General features: G+C 37.7%; 1 protein-coding gene across 29 annotated transcripts in view; it reads left to right on the forward strand.

The window, feature by feature from the left end:
- LOC138349576 (electroneutral sodium bicarbonate exchanger 1-like) overlaps positions 1-21,306 on the forward strand; it is a 287,070-nt gene that overhangs the window by 162,766 nt on the left and 102,998 nt on the right. For 9 of the 29 annotated variants that reach the window (XM_069333338.1, XM_069333316.1, XM_069333339.1 and 6 more), the window contains 5 exons: positions 3,606-3,719; positions 10,573-10,811; positions 14,495-14,536; positions 18,765-18,909; positions 20,219-20,438. In XM_069333338.1, the coding sequence (XP_069189439.1) occupies positions 3,607-3,719; positions 10,573-10,811; positions 14,495-14,536; positions 18,765-18,909; positions 20,219-20,438 (759 nt within the window). In that variant the 5' untranslated portion in view covers position 3,606. Of the gene's footprint in view, positions 1-3,605; positions 3,720-6,557; positions 6,593-10,572; positions 10,812-14,494; positions 14,537-18,764; positions 18,910-20,218; positions 20,439-21,306 lie in introns of all 29 variants that reach the window. The other 20 variants (XM_069333333.1, XM_069333340.1, XM_069333342.1 and 17 more) reach the window with 5 other exon arrangements.

Genomic DNA, 21,306 nt, shown 5'->3' on the forward strand with positions numbered 1-21,306 from the left:
ATACATACATACATACATACATACATACATACATACACACATACACACATACACACATACACACATACACACACACATACATACATACATATGCCTGGTGGATAACGCGCAGGACTCGTAATTCTGTGGCGCGGGTTCGATTCCCGCACGAGGCAGAAACAAATGGGCAAAGTTTCTTTCACCCTAAGTGCCCCTGTTACCTAGCAGTAAATAGGTACCTGGGAGTTAGTCAGCTGTCACGGGCTGCTTCCTGGGGGGTGTGTGTGTGTGTGTGGTGTAGGGAGAAGAAAAAAAAAAGTAGTTAGTAAACAGTTGATTGACAGTTGAGAGGCGGGCCGAAAGAGCAAAGCTCAACCCCCGTAAAAAGACAACTAGTAAACACATACATACATACATACATACATACATACATACATACATACATACATACATACATACATACACACACACACACACACACACACACACACACACACACACACACACACACACACACACACACACACACACACACACACACACACACACACACACACACACACACACACACCATGTTTGTGAAATTCACTTTCGCAAACAGTGGTAGACGGTGGAACAAGCTAAGTGAGAAGGTGGTGGAGGCCAAAACCGTCAGTAATTTCTAAGCGTTATATGACAAAGAGTGCTGGGAAGACGGGACACCACGCTAGCTCTCATCCTGTAACTACACTTAAGTACTGTAATTACACTTAGGTAATTACAACGTAGCTACATCATGGAGGCTGGATACCTCATGTCAATTGTCTCCAGATCTGAGCACATCTCTGTGCCAGGTACATCTTGGAGGCTAGTTACCTCATGCCAGTTGTCTCCAGATCTGAACACATCCTTGTGCCAGGTACATCATGGAGGCTGGATAACTCATGCCAATTGTCTCCAGATCTGAGCACATCCTTGTGCCAGGTACATCATGGAGGCTGGATAACTCATGCCAATTGTCTCCAGATCTCAGCACATCCTTGTGCCAGGTACATCATGGAGGCTGGATAACTCATGCCAATTGTCTCCAGATCTCAGCACATCCTTGTGCCAGGTACATCATGGAGGCTGGATAACTCATGCCAATTGTCTCCAGATCTCAGCACATCCTTGTGCCAGGTACATCATGGAGGCTGGATAACTCATGCCAATTGTCTCCAGATCTCAGCACATCCTTGTGCCAGGTACATCATGGAGGCTGGATAACTCATGCCAATTGTCTCCAGATCTCAGCACATCCTTGTGCCAGGTACATCATGGAGGCTGGATACCTCTTGTCAATTGTCTCCAGATCTGAACACATCCTGATGCCAGGGACATCTTGGAGGCTGGTTACCTCATGCCAATTATCTCCTGATCCAAGCACAATCTGGTGCCAAGTATATCACGGAGGCTGGATACCTCATGTCAATTGTCTCCAGATCTGAGCACATCCTGGCACTAGGTACATGATGTACCTGGTGCCCTGGTCTCATGTCAATGTGCTCCAGACCTCACCTAATTGTACTCACCTAATTGTGCTTGCGGGGGTTGAGCTCTGGCTCTTAGGTCCCGTCTCTCAACCGTCAATCAACAGGTGTACAGGTTCCCGAGCCTATTGGGCTCTATCATATTTACACTTTTCATATCATATTTACTATGGGGGCTTGACGGCTGAGTAGACAGCGCTCGGGATTCGTAGCCCTAAGGCTGCGGGTTCGATCCCCGGTGGAGGCGGAAACAAATGGGCAGAATTTCTTTCATCCTCATGCCCCAGTTCACCTAGCAGTAAACAGGTACCTGGGTGTTAAGACAGCTGCTACGGGCTGTTTCCTGGGGTGTGTGTAACAAAAAGGAGGTCTGGTCGAGGACCGGGCCGCAGGGACGCTAAGCCCCGAAATCATCTCTGTTATATGACAAAGAGTGCTGGGAAGACGGGACACCACGAGCGTAGCTCTCATCCTGTAACTACACTTAGGTAATTACACTTAGGTAATTACTTGAAACTGTGTATGGAGTCAGCCTCCACCGCATCACTTCCTAATGCATTCCATTTGTCAACCACTCTGACACTAAAAAAGTTCTATCTAATATCTCTGTGGCTCATTTGGGCTTTCAGTTTCCACCTGTGTCCCCTAGTGCGTATCCGCTAGACCTGAGCATATCCTGGTGCCAGGAACATCATGGAGGGAGGCCTGACAGCTGAGTGGACAGCGCTTAGGATTTGTAATTTCTGAGGTTCTGGGTCCGACTCCCAGTGTAGGCGGAAACAAATGGGCAGAGTTTCTTTCACCCTGATGCGTATGTTCACCTAGCAGTAAATAGGTACCTGATAGTTAGATAGCTGCTACAGGCTGCTTCCTGGGGATGTGTAACTAAAAGGAGGCTTGGTCGAGGACCAGGCTGCGGGGACGCTAAGCCGCGAAATCATCTCAAGATAACCGAGGTACATCACAGAGGTTGTTTACTTCTCGTGTCAATGTGTTCAAAACTTGAGCACATCCTGGTTCCAGGAACATCACAGACGTTGGCTACTTCTCATGTCATTGTGCTCCAGACCTGAGCAGTTCCTGGTGCCAGGTACATCCCGAAGGTTGGCTACTTCTCGTGTCAAGTGCTCCAGACCTGAGCATATCCTGGCTCAAGGTACAACACAGAGGTTGGTTACTTCTCATGTCATTGTGCTCCAGACCTGAGCACATCCTGGTTCCAGGTACATCATGGAGGTTGGTTATTTCTTGTGTGCCAGTGTGTTCCAGATCTGAGCACATCTTGGTGCCAGGCACATTACGGAGATTGGTTACTTCTCGTGTCAATGTGCTTCAGACCTGAGGACATACTGGTTCCAGGTACATCACGGAGGTTGGCTACTTCTCATGGCAATGTGCTCCTGATCTGAGCACATTCTGGTGCCAGGTACATTACGGAGAGTGGTTACTTCTCGTGTCAATGTGCTTCAGACCTGAGGACATACTGGTTCCAGGTACATCATGGAGGTTGGCTACTTCTCATGGCAGTGTGCTCTAGATCTGAGCACATTCTGGTGCCAGGTACATTACTGAGATTGGTTACTTCTCATGTCAATGTGCTCCCACTTTTGCCGCTAAACACAATGTGCATATCTTTATTAGTAAATCTGCAGATACTTATGAGCATTTGGCAATTTTGCTGGATTATTACTTGTTGCATGAAGACTTTGTTCTGGAGAGTGTTAATAACAGACGAAGAAAACTGTTATAGTTTTATTTGAATGCCTAGTATATTGTTCATATACGTAAGGACAGAGCAGTCCATTGCCTTTGTAAATATTCATGAAATATCAGTTTTCCATAGGTCCCAAATGACCTATAATTTAATATATCAGACTTGCTGACCAACCTCATGAACAAACATTTGAAAATGGCATGCAATGTTAAAATATTTAAGTTTTAATAGTTATGGATGACAAGAAAGGTGATTTACTGCCCTTTTATGGCTAATCATTGAGATAAAGTCTGGCATGGTGAAGAATGTCTCAATAAGTGTGAGAAGCCACATTCGTCCAGAATTAGGCACTATGCAGAATATCACGTTGCTCAAACAATGTCTATATTTGTCATGACAAGCAGAATGGCGGGAAATTGGAACCAAGTATGTGAGTTCTGCAGTAGCTGTCTTCCTTCAGCTAAATCGAAGGCGCGGAAGGGGAGGAGCTGCCCCTCTTGTGACCTCCAGCTGCAGAGGTATGGATGAAACAGCATCCCATCCTCTCAAATTTGGCAATTGTGATTTGCCACCACAAAGATTAACTAATTTGAATAATACTAATTTGAATTAAGATTAGTTTATGTTAAACATTTGTGTGAACCCCTTCATGATTCATCATTTTTAGCTAACCTATGCTGATTGGCACACTGGGACGTTGAAGCTATTATGATGGAGGCAGTATGTATTATTTAGGGTTCCATCACATGTTGCTGGGCCTTGGATCTAGTAGTTCTCAGCTTCATACATTAAAGTTCCCGATGGTCTTATTCCCTTTGATATGCGACAGGGTTCCCTACCTATTTTTATCAACTTTACTTTTATTTAAATATCACTCAAGCGTTGGTCTCCATCTCACAAAACTCTGATCTTCTAGTAGTCTCGTCACTCTACTGGCCTATAGGTGTCGTGATCCAGCCACTTTTCTCACAATCCACTCTATAACTCCTGCTCTGTTACTCTGCCTTCAGTACTTTTTCCTGTCCTCTCATCACTGATTGTTGTGACTGGTTTTTGTCGTGTCTTTTATTTATATACTGATCAGGACCCTCATTGATGTTTGTAACAGGTTTTGATGATGTCTTGTGTGTGTTGTAAGTACAGGTACTGTCGTTTATTGTTTTTTGTGTGCAAAGAACACATTTGTATTTTGCACTAGTTGAAATAGTAATCCATTTAATTTTGTCACGTATTCATTTATGTGTTAATAAGAGAGCCAGAGAATGTGAGGTAATAGTCAATCCTCTTTTGAGTTCTTGATGTCTTTGAACTGACAAGTATTTGTCCCAGCAAAATTTGCTATGAGCTTACAAGTCATTGTGGGCCACTTGCAAAGTTTCATTAGTGGTCTTTTGTCAGTATATTTGTTTCAGCAGTAAATTAGGAATTATGAAATGTGAATGGGTTATAATATGTATTCTTATGTTGAATTTCTATGGTATTAGGAATAGGAGTAGAGCACCTGTGTTCTAAGCCAGTCTAAAAATATATCTACAGTTGAATATTGAATTTCCTTCAGTTTTGTATCTCTCAGAGAGCAAGTGAGAGAATGTGTGTGCCTGACATATGCTTAATGGAAACTTTGAAGTGTGATGTGTATCAGCTAATCATAGTGCAGTGCTCAAGTGTGTAGCACCACCGTGTTAGTATCCCACCGCTGGTGGAACACTGTTATGTGTGATTGCTGTGTTCTCTTGTGTTGATGATCTGGACGAGGTATATGATAGGCCTATTGTAGTTTTGAAGTGTTTATTGAGTATTCCTTACATCTTGGGAACACAGTGCCTTGTTGAGGCTCACCCATAGGCCTACATGTTGGCTTACTTGCTGCCTGGTTGTATAGGATATACTAATGCTGTAGTGCTACACATTAAGGTGCTGCACTTTGATTGGCTGATACGAGGCACAAGACAAAAAAGACCATTAAACGTATGGCAGACCTATGTGTAAATATCCTAATTGTAGTTTCAGGAAGAGAACTATGCTCGTGGTGTCCTGTCTCCTTTATAAATTACAAAAAATAAAAAACTATCTGAAGTTTTAGCACATTCAACTTTCAAATTAAATATTTTCTGATAATCTTTTTACATTGGTGTTTCTTAATGATGTAATTATGTCCTCTTATTGTCTTGGGCAGGCAGTAAGAAGTCTACTTTATCAACATACTCCAACAATGTCATGATTTTAAATATGGTGATCATGACCTCTTGTTCTGGAATACATTTTAATGCACGCCTTTATGTGTGTATCTGTGTGTGTAATTGCAGTACCTAAGTGTAGTTACAGGATAAGAGCTATGCTCGTGATGTCCCATTTCCCTAGTAAACTTTGTCACATGACACTTTGAAACTATGATCGTTTTGTCCACCACCACCTTCTCACTTAACTTGTTCTAATCATCTATAACTCAGTTTGCAATAGTGAACTTTCTAATTTTTTTGGGGCAGCTGTGCTTCCTTAGTTTGAATCTATGACCTCTTGTTTTTGAAGTTGCAGTTTTCAAAAATTCTTCTTTGTTTTGTGTGAGTGAGTGAGTGACATTAGTCATGAAGCAATTCCTGCAACATTGAAATAAAGACATACATTAGTGCCATGCAAGTTGACACCATGAGGCCAGGGATGTTTGCCTGTATATAGGAAGATATAGTTGCTCCTGCTCCTTAAAGATGTTAAGGTTGCTGAACCCCACCTTCAGTAAATATCACAGTTGCCATGCCTCAATTGCATCAATAGTGTTTCCACCTCATTATTTCACATTTTATTTGTTCCCTTTATTCTTACTGTATATTTATCTTAATATTGATCTTATTGATTATAACATTATCTTATTGACCCAAATTCTTGTGAAGATGTTGGATGAAACAGGACACCCGGCATTTCTCTAGTAGAATTTTTGTTGTATGCTGAGTAGAATGACCATCAGTGTATTATTTGGTTAACAGTGAGTTGTAATGTTTTATTGAATGGAATAATTAAGATGATGAACCTGTTTCTCACACTCCTTCATTTTCAAACAGAATGATTAATATCTTCTTGAAGTAGCCAGTTATGTTTACTTCATTGGAGCTCATTTGGCAATTTCATTGTCATTCTACCTGTTCACTCATGCTATCTTTCCTTTAAGCCAGAGTGAGAGGCACTGCCCACCATTGTATCTGACCTTTATTCAGGGTAGAAGTAAGAGCCATATAGTTCCAGCAGATGAGTCTATCTGTCTACCCTTGAGCCATGTAATAACATGTATCCCCTACCATAGTTGCCATGCTTTGTTGCCATACTGTCTATCTCTTCATTTGTTGTTCTCTTCCCCTCCCCAGTAGCTCAGCGTTGACAGAGGAAACATGGGGAAAAAGTAAGTCACTCTTAAGTGTCATTTCTGTGTCACTCCTGTCACACTAACCGACCAACTCTCACAGGGTGTATGTGGAAACTCCAGACGTATGCATGTCAGCTTTCCCCCACAATCTCTGTAGTCCTATCATACATGCTGCTGTACTTCAATGTGTCCACCATTATACACTGCTACCAGTACATTTAACATACAAACAATTTGTATCATTGTTTTTTTATTTTTATACCTTTTACTCATGATGAAGACCGGTAATGGATAGTCACAAAGGAATTAGAAACTGAAGTTTACCTGAGTGTTTTCATGAATATTGAAACAACATCAAAAGCAATTGCAAAAGAAATAATGGAGTAGATTACAGTATATATCAAGTATCAAGTATGAAGCGGACAGAACACTGGACTCGTGGTCCTGTGGTCCCGGGTTCGATCCCGGGCGTCTGCGAGAAACAATGGGCAGAGTTTCTTTCACCCTGATGACCCTGTTACCTAGCAGTAAATAGGTACCTGGAAGTTAGTCAGCTGTCAGGGCTGCTTTCTGGGGGTGGAGGCCTGGTCGAGGACTGGGCCGTGGGGACACTAAGCCCCGAAATCATCTCAAGATATCCTCAAAAAGATGGTCACTTGTTGAAATATATCAACTCGACTTCTTTTACTTAGATGTTTATTCGATAGTTAAATTTAAGAAGCATTCAACGAGTACAGTCATCCATTAGGGAATATCCATTTTATCTGCTTTCATGTCAGGGAATATCTATATTGCCTGCTCCTATATCAAGGATTATTTAACCATATTAACTGCTCTTATATCAGGGAATAGAAGAGTTTAAACTGATAAATTTTATGAAATTTTTATAAAGCTGCAGAATTAAATTGCAGTACAGATATTACTGTATCTCATAGATCTATATCTTGTAGAGATATCTCAAGATATCACAAGATTACAATTCAGGTAGTTTCTCGCACATATGTGTACTGTATTTTTATTGAGAAATTCTAAATTTTAAAATGTTCAGAGTTTGTCCCATACATTATAGGCAACTGAAGCCTGCACCACTTTTCATGGGACTTTGCAAGTAACAATTACCATTCAGAGGGTTATTCCTTACTAACGATTTTGAAATAGTGTACTCATCACTAAATATTGCATTATATTTAACAATTTCAAGGTATTAACTGTTTTAAAATGTTGAAAAATATGGTAAACATAACAAATTTTTGGGTGAGTTTTCTCACTGTATGTAACCTTTTCTTTATGTATGTAATAAATATGGTTACATACATATTGTAATAGGCTAAGTGTGTTTAGCTTTTCAGCAGCCATTCTCAAAACTAATGGTTAGCAAAACTTGAAGCAAGAAATAATAAGCAAGAAAAGAAATTTCCAACTCCTCATCGAGAAATAGAGAAAATAATTGTTAGTATAATAATGTCTCACTCTTTATGGAAATTTCTCGAGCAATCATTCAGCGGGAATCTTTATTAATCGTCTTCATTCATCATATCTATAACCTTTAAGAAATGCTTGTTAAATTAAATGCAAAGTTAGCAAGTCAAAACAGTATGGAACTCCTTTAATAAGAGACAAGGGAAAGTGTTAATTTTGTATTGCACTTGCTCTGAGATAATGATGACCATCTCATTAATTCCAAGGTATCTATGTTCTTACCTGTGTGCAGCCATCATGATTACATACAGCCTGTGTACATCCACCAGTTATACGTACACCCTGTGTACATCCACCAGTTATACTTACACTTGTGTACATACATCAGGTTTGCATACATCCTGTGTACACACATCAGGTTTACTTACATTCAGTTTAGACCCATACCTTGTGTATACACATCAGGTTTACATATATGTAGTGTAAACCCTTTACCTTGGAAAATTATACAAATAACCTTTTATGATATGGCATTACAACAGATTAAATATACTGTATAAACAATGTACGCAGCAGTATAAATGGTGGATACATTACCTGTAGTATAGCATACTAATAGTGGTATCATTGTAGTTTCTCGATATCTAGCCATGAGAATGGGCAGAAGGTGAAAAACAATTTGGAACCGATTATTGCAAACATCTCATTTGTAAGATATTACCATTGTAACATTAGCTGATAAGTCGATCATTGTACATGAACTCTGGGAAAGGTTCCATGAAGTAGAATGTAACATGACTGCACATTTTATTTAACTTAATGTTAACATACAGTATTTCAGAGATGAGTATAAACAGCTTTGGAGATGGTACTAATAATGGTGGTAGAATACACTTTTATCATATACAGTACAGTACTCAATTGTTTGTATACTTGGGCAGCAGGCATTTCTTTAAATATATTTGGTTAAATATGACCGCATTGCTGGCATTGTTGTTCTTATAGTGTAAGCTATCTATGTTTCTAACCTCAGTATTTTCTTACTCTCAGGATTATAAAGAGTAATCAAGTTACCAAAATTCATGGTAATGAAAATTCTAGGTATTTCTGAAGAATTTATTTTCTACATCATTTTGTTCCACTGTGGAACATCTTAAGGTAAAGAGTGAATACACAAGGTGCAAGTTTGGGTTAAATATGCAAGTGGGGGAGGTGAAGTTGTGTCGGGTGAGGTGAAAGGCTGAAGGAATATAGGGCAATCAAACATAGAGTAAGGAATAGTGGGATAAGGGGAAAGGGGCCAATCAAACTTTGGGTAAGGCGGTAGGTGGAGTGAGTTCAGTAGAAATGTTGTCTGGTGCTGTTTAGTGAGATCTGTATTTGTGTGCAGGCAAAGTAGCGGTTGTTATTCTGTATATTTAGGGTGGGCTTTTTTTTTCTCATGAGTATAACTTCCAAGATTTGCAATCTTTTTTGGGGCAGTGGTGGAAGCTAGGGTTGTTGTATTATCTACTAGCATATTCCTAGTGAGTGTTGTGTTATGCACACTTTGCATATGGTTTCTAGGGGCACTAGCTTGAAGGTGGCAGATCAGTCTCCTCGAAAGCTTAGTGGTGGCCATACCAATATAAGTAGATCGAAGGTGACATCCTTCATTGGGGCATGTACAGTAAATTGGTATACAGTGCCATGTTTGCTTTTTGCTGAAGGTTCTATTGTTTATTGGGGCTATTTTTAAGTATTACATCAGCAGTTCTTTTTGTTTTTGTAGTAAATAATGAATTCCAATCTTTGGTCGGAGGCTGTCGGTTCCATTCAATATCAAGTCAAACCGACAGCGCCAGACCAAAACACCGCTACTCGTAAGAGAAAAAAGACCCACCCTAAAAAAACAGAATAATGACTTTACTACTTTGCCTACACACAGATCCAGATCCCAGCAAACAGCACTGAACAATGTCATCTCTACTGAGTTCTTCCCACCCACCACCTTGCCCAATATTTGATTGACTCTTTATTTGATTGCCCCTATATTCCATTGACCCTTCACCTCACCTGACACAACTTCACCTCTCCCACATGCATATTGAACTCAAAATTGCACCTTGTGTATTCATTCTTTACATGAAGATGTTCCAGAGTGGAACGAAATGCTGTAGAAAATAAATCCTTCAATAATTACTAGAGTTTTCTTTACCATGAATTTGGTAACTTGATTGCTCTTCTTAATCCAGACACTAAGAAAATAGCTAGAAGCATAGGAAGCTTGCATTATAAGATCAACAATGCCAGCAATGCAGTCATATATAACCAAAAGTACTGTATTGTGTATATATCAATCAATGCTGTATATGGTCAATAGTAGTGTTTAATTTTGGTAAAAGAATGGGTCAGGAAGTAGTAGTGCATGATTATTAATGTAAAGTGATCTTTGAATCAAATAGCTTAGCATAGTGACTGTTTAATAACCACCTTTTTTTTTAGAATGTACATAGGAAATGCAATAATGTTATCAATGTAAACTAAAATGTTTCACCACTGCTCATGCTAATGGCTATACCTCTCTCCCGAATTCTTTCAATGATGGATGGGTTCAGCAATAAGAAGATGGACAGCAGTGGAAATGTTGCTTCCCCAGAGGAAGAGCCTCCCAGGGATCCTGGTGTGGCACAGCACCACTCATTCAACATGGATGACTTAGAGGGTCATCGTGCCCACTCTATCTATGTTGGAGTCCATGTTCCAGGAAATTACCGCCGGCGTTCCCGACACCACCGTCACCGTCACCATCACCACCACAAGAACTCTGCTAAGGATGGTGGCGAGAATCGTCCAGGTGAGTTGGTTCAAGCTGTTCCTGTCAGTTATCACTGCACTTGTTTGCAAGACAGTCTAATCGTTTGGCGTGAAGCAATCATTTTACTGTATTCCTGTTGTGATGGTATGTGGTGTGACAGAAACATTTAAGAAAACACATCACTCATTCACCATTTTATCTTGTGTGTATAGGATGATTTTCATGGGTCTATTGCTAACACAGAGGCAGCTTAATGCAGTTATAACACTATGTAATGCCAACTTAAACTTACTAGTTTTGAAGTCCTCAGTTTCCATGGTTAATCCATTCTCTCAGCTACAGACTAACTGTTCGTCACCAACAGTCAGCACCAGGCTACAACGCTACATAAATCTTGGTAAACAGCATCATTTAAAATCCTCATGCTTAGAAAGTTACAGTGTTTTCATGTCACTTCTTTTTCCATCATTGCTTTTGATTTTATTCACAAACTACATGATCTGCTTCCCTTGTATTTTTTTTGTCAGAAACAATGCTTGCACCAACACCAGACACTTTCCTCCTTATCTATGATTATTTATATTTGTTTTAACTTGGCATTATTGTCTATGGTAAAGAAATTCTTTGTACTCTTGTGTGATTTCATACATGTCTTCAACTCACAAATAATATACATGTATTAGAAGAAAAGCTAATGAAAGTACTTGAGTAATGAGATCAGACCACACCCGTACGCTAGGAAAACAGTCAGTATGCTTGCCCTTATAGTAGTCCAGGATACCTCAGAAAAACTGACATACATAGAATTGTTTGTACAGTTGATAGTAAAGTACAGTACAAACTTTGTAAAATCTTTCTGAAGTATAAATACATAATTTTTAATAATATTTACCAATAAAATGTAGGATCAGCAAAAATACAAAAGAGTGCAATTTAGTAATTTAATGGAAATTACTGTATGCAATGAACTGATGATCCAGATCCCATTGCGTTCCTCCTGAATAGTCATTCTGGCTCAGCACTGTCTTCTCATAATTGACATATCCCTCTGAAATCTGTTTTTATTTATTTTAGAAATGTAGTTTTCAGAGGGGACTGTAGTGGGCGAATTTCATCCGTTGTTTGGAAGGATCCATTATAAGATGGTCTGGATTTGGGAGGGTGTACTGTATACATTGATGCATTGCTGTCTTGGCATTAAACCTGCACTAGCTGTCAACTTATTAATATTGATATTGTCAAATGCATTTGTGAAAGGGATTAGGGATTAATGATTAATGCAGACTGAAAACCAAGATGACAGCACATCAAATTATGAAACAAGGTTAATACAATCCTTGGCTTCGTTTCTAGAAGTGTTAGGAACAAGACTATGAATGCCATCCTACATCTTTGCTTAGCACAATTAAGAACACACCTAGATTACAGTAGCTGTGCAGTTCTGGTCACTGTAATAAGGGATGGACATCAACTCCATTAAAAATGTTAAGCATAAAATGACCAAAGTTAATCCATAGAATTAGAATACAAATTCAACAATTCAATAGATTCAGATACAAAAGAGGTACTGTACTGTAAAGCAGGTAACTAGATCAGAAAGAGTTGTAGATAAGTGAAACAGGCTACCAAGGAATGTCACTGAAGCACACACCTTGGTAAGATTTAAAATGTATACATTTTATATACTGTATTAACATACAAGCAGAGAAGTGAATCACCACTTGGTGCGTGTGCACACAAATTTGAAGCATTGCCATGAGTAGCAGAGTTACCGGGCCACTTTTAGTGTCTTAGGAAATTGAAGTACAGTATTGTTTTGCATTCTTCCATATATCAAACTCAAATTCCGCATGTTCTTTTTCTGCTAAATTATACAAAAGTATAACAAATGAAGAGACACATTTTTTCTGTTAATAAAATAAATTATACATTTCATTTATGCAGTGCAAAAAATTTCACATATACAGAAGTTAATGATGGGCATAAGTTAACAATTTAATTTCAATTTCTTTCCATCATAGAAAAGTAAATGCAGTATCATATTATGGAAAAGAAAACAACATTCAAGTGTCATTAATTTGTGTGGTGTTTACATTCCTATATAAGCTATAAATATAAAACTAATTAAAATGTATAGATACAATATATATGGCAAAAATTGTGTTAGGTTCCAGAAACTTCAAGAGTACACTTTTCTCACTACTCAATTAAATACTTATTTGGACATTAAAATTTAATGCCTCCTTCACTTTCCAGCCACAAAAACATCACATAATGCCAAAAATATTTAGTATGGTATGTGTACTATATGTCTGTGTATGTGTTTACACTTCAAGGAATATATTCCAAAATATTTGTAAAATAAAAATGTAGCGCGTGTGTGTGTGTGTGAGAGCTCAACACCTTGCTTGGAACGAGGCAGACCCAAGCATTATTCGAGGTAATCTGCATTCAATCTGTGTACTGTTGAAATTCACCTACACACTTTCAACCTTAGTATTAAAGCACTTATCTGCATTCCACACATCAAAGTCTGCCTGCATTGATTTTTGTTTTGGTATTTTTATTAAGAATTGGATTATGACTAGTTTTGAACTAACTACAAATGTCATTCTGTTTATTAACTTTGCTGCAATCCTTTTGTGAATTATAGTAAGGAATCTGATGCATGCAAGCAAGATACAACAATAATTTGAAGTCCTCAAATTTTGGCTTATGCTGTAAGCACAAAATCTTGGAAACTCACTCGAAGGGCACAATAGTTCTTACTGTTTTTCTGCGTAACTTTCCAGTTATTCATGTAACAGCTTCACTCTATCATTTGCTTTGAAGTGTTAATAATTTCTTCAGCTCACTACTGAAATTGAAATTGATGCATGTATATATACACCGATAGATTTTGTGTAAATCAATGCTTTGCTACACCTCTTTTTTTACTCCATTTTCATTTAGGGTCATTATTTCTAGAGTAGATTTAATGAATATTATTTCCAATACCTTATAAAATATTTGTAGTTGGATAAGAACCAATACAGTATTCTTCTCAGGGATTGGAACACTACTCTACCTGCTTTTCTTGTTTCTTTATTTGCTTCAATATTTCCTATACTGTATGACAACCTTACTGTGTTAGTGTCAGACTTACAGAAATGGAGCTCTAAACCTCAACATTTAAATTGAGCCCAGATCAACTCTGAAAGTTTCTTGACTGTTGCACATTAAATCTGGATAATTGTGTGTTTAGTCCTGGGAATTTACATGATTGCTGAATACGATAGGTGTACACGCAAGGTATAGAATACATAATAAGTGGCTAGTGAAATTTTATTGCTTTATGCTTCATACATATTTGTGCAATTGACTACCAAGGTCTGCCAAATGTTCTACTCCAACTTGTACTAATTATCAGTAAGATGTGTTAAGTGTTTCATCTCACACATTGTTGTAATTGCTACTTGCTGAATATATATGGATATTGTTCTCAGCAGTGGTGTTATCTTTTTGTTGTATTATGGATAATATTAAATTAGTTTTATTATTTTTATAATGCTGTATAATACATATTTGCTGCATATTTACTGTATTTATTTTTTATGGTTATAATTTGCTAATCCCACCCTTTACATTGTACAGTAGCTGGCAGCTAATTAAAGTTGAAAGAATAGAATAAAGTAGCAAAATTTTGATGATGTTGCTTGATGGCAACCCTCCACTTTCTGCAGCGATGCCCCCGCTTGATGAGGACTGCCCTGATGGCTTCTCTTGTACGCCACTACGTTGCAGGCCAGCCATAAGGGATGGCCACGGAAACATGATTCCCCATAAGAGCTGCTCAGTGCATTTCACAGTTACTCATGAGTTACGCACTGGATGAGGGAAGATTGAATGAACTGTTGAACTTGAAAATGCTTTAATAGATATCAAGTGCTCAACACTAATTTCTCTGATGCTGGACCAGGTTAAAAATAAGTTACAGAGGACTTCTAGGTCATAATTTAGGATTCATTATTTTGGACCACAAATCGTATTTTCTTAATTCACAGGTGTAGCAAAATATTTATTTTAAATTTAGTAAAACCTCTTAAATTTAATACTGTATTTTAAATTTAGAAAAACCTCTTTAATTATGATTTGCACATATTTCAGTATTTCAATGAGCTATTAAAGAATCTGATAAACCTGCAAAATACTGGGTTAACTATATCTTGAAAATGAACATTAAGCCTTTACACTGGATGTGGAGTACAGGTGATTGGTAGCTAGCATATTTACTAGCCAATGAGCAGGATAATAGGAGCTGATATTAACTTCATTTAAAAGTGTACCACTATCTGTTTCACTGATATCAATCTATTTCTATATATCAATATTGGTAAGATTTTGGCCACTATTTCAATACTGTTTTTTTTTCTGACACAGGTAGGTAAAGTTCTAACATCTGATAACAAATTATTAAATATCATTATTGTAGTCATCTTTTTAAATATTCAGTTAAGGTGACCCGAATCACGTTTACACGAGTATGTGTTCAGATTTAAATTTCTTTGATATTTAGTTATGAAAACGTAAGCATGGCTAGTTAAATGGAAGCTTTTTTCTTATTACGTATTTCATTCTGAATTTTTCCAAGTACTTCTGCAAAGCCATTATTTGGTATTATTGGCAAGACCAGGGGCCTGATTCACGAAGCAGTTACGCAAGTACTTACAAACTTGTACATCTTTCCTCAATCTTTGACGGCTTTGATAACATTTATTAAACAGTTTAAAAACATGAAACTTCCCAATCAACTGTTGTTATTGTTATAAACAGCCTCCTGGTGCTTCGGAGCTCATTAACTGTCTAATAATTGTAAACAAAGCCGCCAAAGATTGAGAAAAGATGTTTAGGTTCGTAAGTGCATGCTTAATCGGCTTCGTGAATCTGACCCCAGACAACATTCTAGTTTGATTATAGGAATTTTTGTTAAATGTTTTCTAATAAATTTAAAATTTTTAATAATTAAAATAATTTTTAAACTTTAACTAAAATTTCTAATATTTTTAAATGTTCTCTAATAATAATAACAAGTTATAAATTTATATTTTTTTAGTAAATACTGTAATATTAAAATTTTGTTTCAAAATAATCTCAGTAGAAATAGTAAAGCCTGCCAAAGTGTGCATTTTGTTGCAAATCTCGTCATAATGTAATGGCAACTTTAAAAATTCAGGCTGGAAAATAAACAAAAACTTGTGTTCTGAGATATAAAATTTACTGCTAAAATACAGTATCACAAATTTTCAGCAATATCTAATTTAATTTCAGTATATAACTGATTTTGAATAGAGTATTTTTATATGACTTGTATTTCATTAATCTGAATATGTTTTATGTTTTCATAGGAAAAAAATAATAGTTGGCAACTTGCCATTAATGGCAAATTTTTTTGGATAGTTGACAAAAATAATAAAACACGGTACTTCAGTTGACAGTTATTTCAAATAAAGTTCAAAATGTAGCAAATAATATAGGCTTTCGATGGCAATAAAAAGAAATATCGGTCAAAATACTGGTATCGGTACACTTCTAGTTTAAAGTCTGTATTTGCTAAGGTTTAATAATAAAAGCATCACCCTATTAATATACACATGCAAGCACATGTATAATATTACAAAAAAGTTTCTTAATTATACAGTATTATAATAAAATAGCTGAGGAGCCCATATAGAGATATCTTTGCACTGTAATACTGTAACTGTCTGCTCTGGCATGTAATAATAGTATGTGAAATAGTGTAGGTCTGTTGTGTTTCTTAATTGTCATGTGTGTATTTTTTTTGTATGTGTGTGCGTGTGCTTGTGCGCACGTGTGCATGTGCATGCCAGAACAAATAGCATTTTCTATGCTTCACAGATACTGTTTGCTTATAATATTAAAAAAATATAAGTTTATAGCATTGATCTTAATAATTAGGTGCAGTCAATGGCAAATACATAAAAAAGTATATAAATTAATTTACTATACATTGTATTTGTATAAAGCAATGCCTATGGTTCATAGTTCACTATGATTAAAAAAATACAAGCTGTAAAAAGAGGTTTTACTACGAGATGTGTCATCTTAAACGATAAGATTGTAATATGATACGAGGTCCGAGGAGAAATTAGTGTACTTTTGATAAATACAGCATGGGGGGAATCATGGTCTGGGTTGTCCCTGCTGTGTGAGCCTTACCCACAGTAGTGCATGAGCTCTTGCAATAATGCCCATAGTTTGTGAGCATAAGTGAAAAGATCTTGTTCCCTTAAATATTGTAATGAGAGTATTACTGTGTTCTATTATAACCTGAATTGATCTAACACATTTTAGTTGTTTCTCATGTCTAGGGAGCAGACATTCCACTGTGTTCACGCCTCATACTCTCTATTACTTTTTCTTTTTCTCAAGGGTCAGCTTAGGGGAGTTCTTGCTTTTGTCTCCATCAATAGGTCAAGAAAATGCAGTATAGAGATTTTATAAGCTAGTGATTTTTATAGGTTTATAAGGCTTTTATAAATAAGCTTTTGAGTATGCTCTACTGTAAATATTAAACTACTGTATAGATAAATATTCATTATATATTGTTTTTGCAATTAAGATTTTTACATGTTACAGTATTTTGGGGTTTGAACAGGTAAAGTGAGGCTAATTATTTTTTAGTATATTTCCAAATTTGTGTCCAGTAGAAAATGCTACTTAAGCAGTACTGCAAAAAAAAAAAAAATTAGTCAACTTCTTTAATTTGTTTAAATTAGATATCATGGCTTGTTTTACTTATCATTGCTTGTTTTACTTAACTCTTGTTAAAGTGTTGTGATGCGTTCTTTTACTTTTCAACTTGTCACTCTTGCAATTAAAGAGAAATTTTAATCCAAACTGTGTATTGTATTGCATACACAAAGTAACTAGACTCTACTGTTGCAAGATGAGCTGCAATAGACTAAAGTTTTCTTATATCATGCTGAACTTTTTATGCCAATTTTGATCATTATTTTCATAATTGCTAAATAGTTTACTATATTGAATTTTTTGAGATTTCATCAGTGTATATTTTTCCTACTAGCTGATTTTGTTTAGCTTAACATGAGACATACCCTTGCTACTGTATGTGAGACATGCCCTTGCTACTGTATGTGAGACATGCCCTTGCTACTGTATGTGAGACATGCCCTTGCTACTGTATGTGAGACATGCCCTTGCTACTGTATGTGAGACATGCCCTTGTTACTGTACGTGAGACATGCCCTTGTTACTGTACGTGAGACATGCCCTTGCTACTGTATGTGAGATATGCCCTTGCTATTGTATGTGAGACATGCCCTTGATACTATATGTGAGACATGCCCTTGCTACTGTATGTGAGACATGCCCTTGCTACTGTATGTGAGACATGCCCTTGCTACTGTATGTGAGACATGCCCTTGCTACTGTATGTGAGACATGCCCTTGCTACTGTATGTGAGACATGCCCTTGCTATTGTATGTGAGACATGCCCTTGCTACTACTGTATGTGAGACATGCCCTTGCTACTACTGTATGTGAGACATGCCCTTGCTACTACTGTACGTGAGACATGCCCTTGTTACAGTACGTGAGACATACCCTTGTTACTGTACGTGAGACATGCCTGTGTTACTGTACGTGAGACATACCCTTGTTACTGTACGTGAGACATGCCCTTGTTACTGTACGTGAGACATGCCCTTGTTACTATACGTGAGACATGCCCTTGTTACTGTACGTGAGACATGCCCTTGTTACTGTACGTGAGACATGCCCTTGTTACTGTACGTGAGACATGCCCTTGTTACTGTATGTGAGACATGCCCTTGTTACTGTACGTGAGACATGCCCTTGTTACTGTACGTGAGACATGCCTGTGTTACTGTACGTGAGACATGCCCTTGTTAGTGTATGTGAGACATGCCCTTGTTACTGTACGTGAGACATGCCTTTTCTGTGTTCTACAGTAACTCCTCCAAGCCAGCGTGTGCAGTTCATCCTCGGGGAGGATGAAGATGACGATGGCATGCATGACAGCCATCCTCTCTTCAGCGAGATGGAAACCCTCACAGAAATGGAAGGAGGAGAGCTGGAGTGGAAGGAGACAGCCAGGTATAATCACAAAGGGAGATAAAAGGAAAGAGCTTTGGGGAAAAATGGTAAAAGTAAAAGGGCAGTCAGCTTCTTGGGAAGTGATGTGCAATAAGTTGATAGGTGGTAAATTGGGTTTTGGATGATGCAAATAGTGGTGAGGCAAGTGTAGGATATTATGACTAGGATGTATTGCATTTAGCAGTGAGAGAAGTGCAGGAGATGTATCACAGATAGTCAGTGAAGGACAGGAGACATTCGTCAGTTACAAGTCATGCCTTAGCACTAACTGACAATAGAAAATAGAATACTGTAGAAGAAAAAATCCACAAGGATTGTTTGTGATGAGGGTTTGAACCTACGCGCTGGATGTTCCCAGCTGCGCCTTAGTCGACTGTGCCACGACACAGTAAAAGAATTGCAACCTAGAGTGCTAGTGCCATCTCTAAGATCCCGAAGCTTCTCCACAGCCTAATCGGGGTTTCACACAATTCCCCCATGCACCCGGGGAATTGTGTGAAACCCTGATTGGGCTTCGGAGAAGCTACAGAATCCTAGTGAGGGCAATAGAACTCATCGTTGCAATTCTTTTATCAAATCGGGGCACAGTTGACTAAAGCACAGCTGGGAACATCCTGTGCGTAGGTTCGAACCCTCATCACGGCCCTTGTGGATCTGTTCATTTGATATATCATGCTATTGTGATTTCTGTGTGTATAGAATAGAAGACAATAGAAAGAGAAAGGAATTCAGGTGTCCTCAAAGTGAGTTGGAATTAATTATCTCTATCTCCACTGACAATAATGAACAAAGCCAGTGACTATCCTTCAACTAATAGTGCACCAAATTAAGCCCCTGAGAAAAGGCAGAAACCAGGAAATCCCTCGGCCATCAAGAAATAATGTTGGGAATTTAAATTATCTTTACACTAACTCAGAAGCTTGGTAGAATATATTTAGCACATTTGGATCATATTTTCAGGCAAAGAATCTCAAAATACATTTAAAAAAATACTTTTATTACCTAGAGTGTAAAAACCCTCTAGAGTAATGGAGAACATTTTCACATTCAGACATCACAGTTTGTCAGTGGTGAGGGACAAAGGGGGAGGGGGGGAAGGGGGAAAGGAAGAAGTATGTGCAGAATGTATTAGCTAGTCAATGGTGAGGAAGAGGGTTGAAAGTCATAGACCTGCATTTATACAATTAGAATTGTAAACGCTCAAAGCTCTTGGAGTATTGGCAATAGTTTACACTCTTATATGTTCTAGTTTAAGTACTGTACTTAATTTTGTGTTAAATATTGAAGTCATTTATATTTTTATTTGCAGATGGGTTAAGTTCGAGGAAGATGTGGAAGAGGGTGGAGAACGTTGGTCTAAACCTCATGTGGCAACGCTCTCTCTTCATTCCCTTTTTGAACTTAGGTCTTTCATTCTTAATGGAACCGTCATTCTTGATATGGATGCTACATCTTTGGAACAAATTTCGGATCTTTTGTTAGATAACATGATAAATCAAGGGACATTGACTTTAGAAGCCAAAGATAAGGTAAATAGGAATTTTGAGTTTGTTTCAATATTTTTAGTAACAATTTATTGTTTCTTAATATGATATTTCCCTGGATTGATTACAAGACAGCCATACTGTAGTTGTGTTTTCTTTACATATTATTTAATATAAACAATTAGTTTGTTGGTTTCTAAAGTAATTATCTAAGTGTAGTTCCAGGATGAGAGCTATGCTCATGGTGTCTCGTCTTCCTAATACGAGATGTTTGGTGGTTTCTGAAGTACAAGATGTATAATTGTTTCTGACATACAAAATGTTTTATAGTTTCTGAAGTACAAGATGCTTCATGGTTTTTGAGTACAAGATATTTCATGGTTTCTAAAGTACAAGATTTTTCACGAGTCAGATATTTTTATTGAAACAGTGAATAGAAGGCACCTACAAAAGAGTATAAGAATCGTGTGACTTTTAACTCTGTGATGTGCTGCGTTTATTGTGAAATTCTGGCTGTGCACCGAAAATCAAGTGTTCGCAAAAAAAATTTCTTTGTAAAATGTTAAATTCCCTTCCCTGAACGTGTACATGAAAAAAAATCCACTTACTTTGACTGTGGGGATGTGGACAAAGTGGTGCATGATGTCATCACAGGCTGTTCGCCCGTGTGTGGAGCTCCCAGAGGCGGTCATGCAGGCCATTCAAGCCTCACGAATTGCCACAAATATATTAACATTTATTTTTTCTTTGTATTTTCAATGCTTTATAATTCGTTTTTCTGTGGGGAGCCCTTACGGCTCTCTGGAGCTACTGGGCTAATGTGGAATATTATTAGACCAGGGCATTAGCTATGAAGTTTGACCTACCAGGGACTACGAGCCAGAACCTGGCCCCTTCAGAGAGGTTTCAGGGA

This window comes from Procambarus clarkii, chromosome 29, assembly GCF_040958095.1.
Source record: "Procambarus clarkii isolate CNS0578487 chromosome 29, FALCON_Pclarkii_2.0, whole genome shotgun sequence".
In the NCBI taxonomy this organism is placed as follows: Eukaryota; Metazoa; Arthropoda; class Malacostraca; order Decapoda; family Cambaridae; genus Procambarus; species Procambarus clarkii.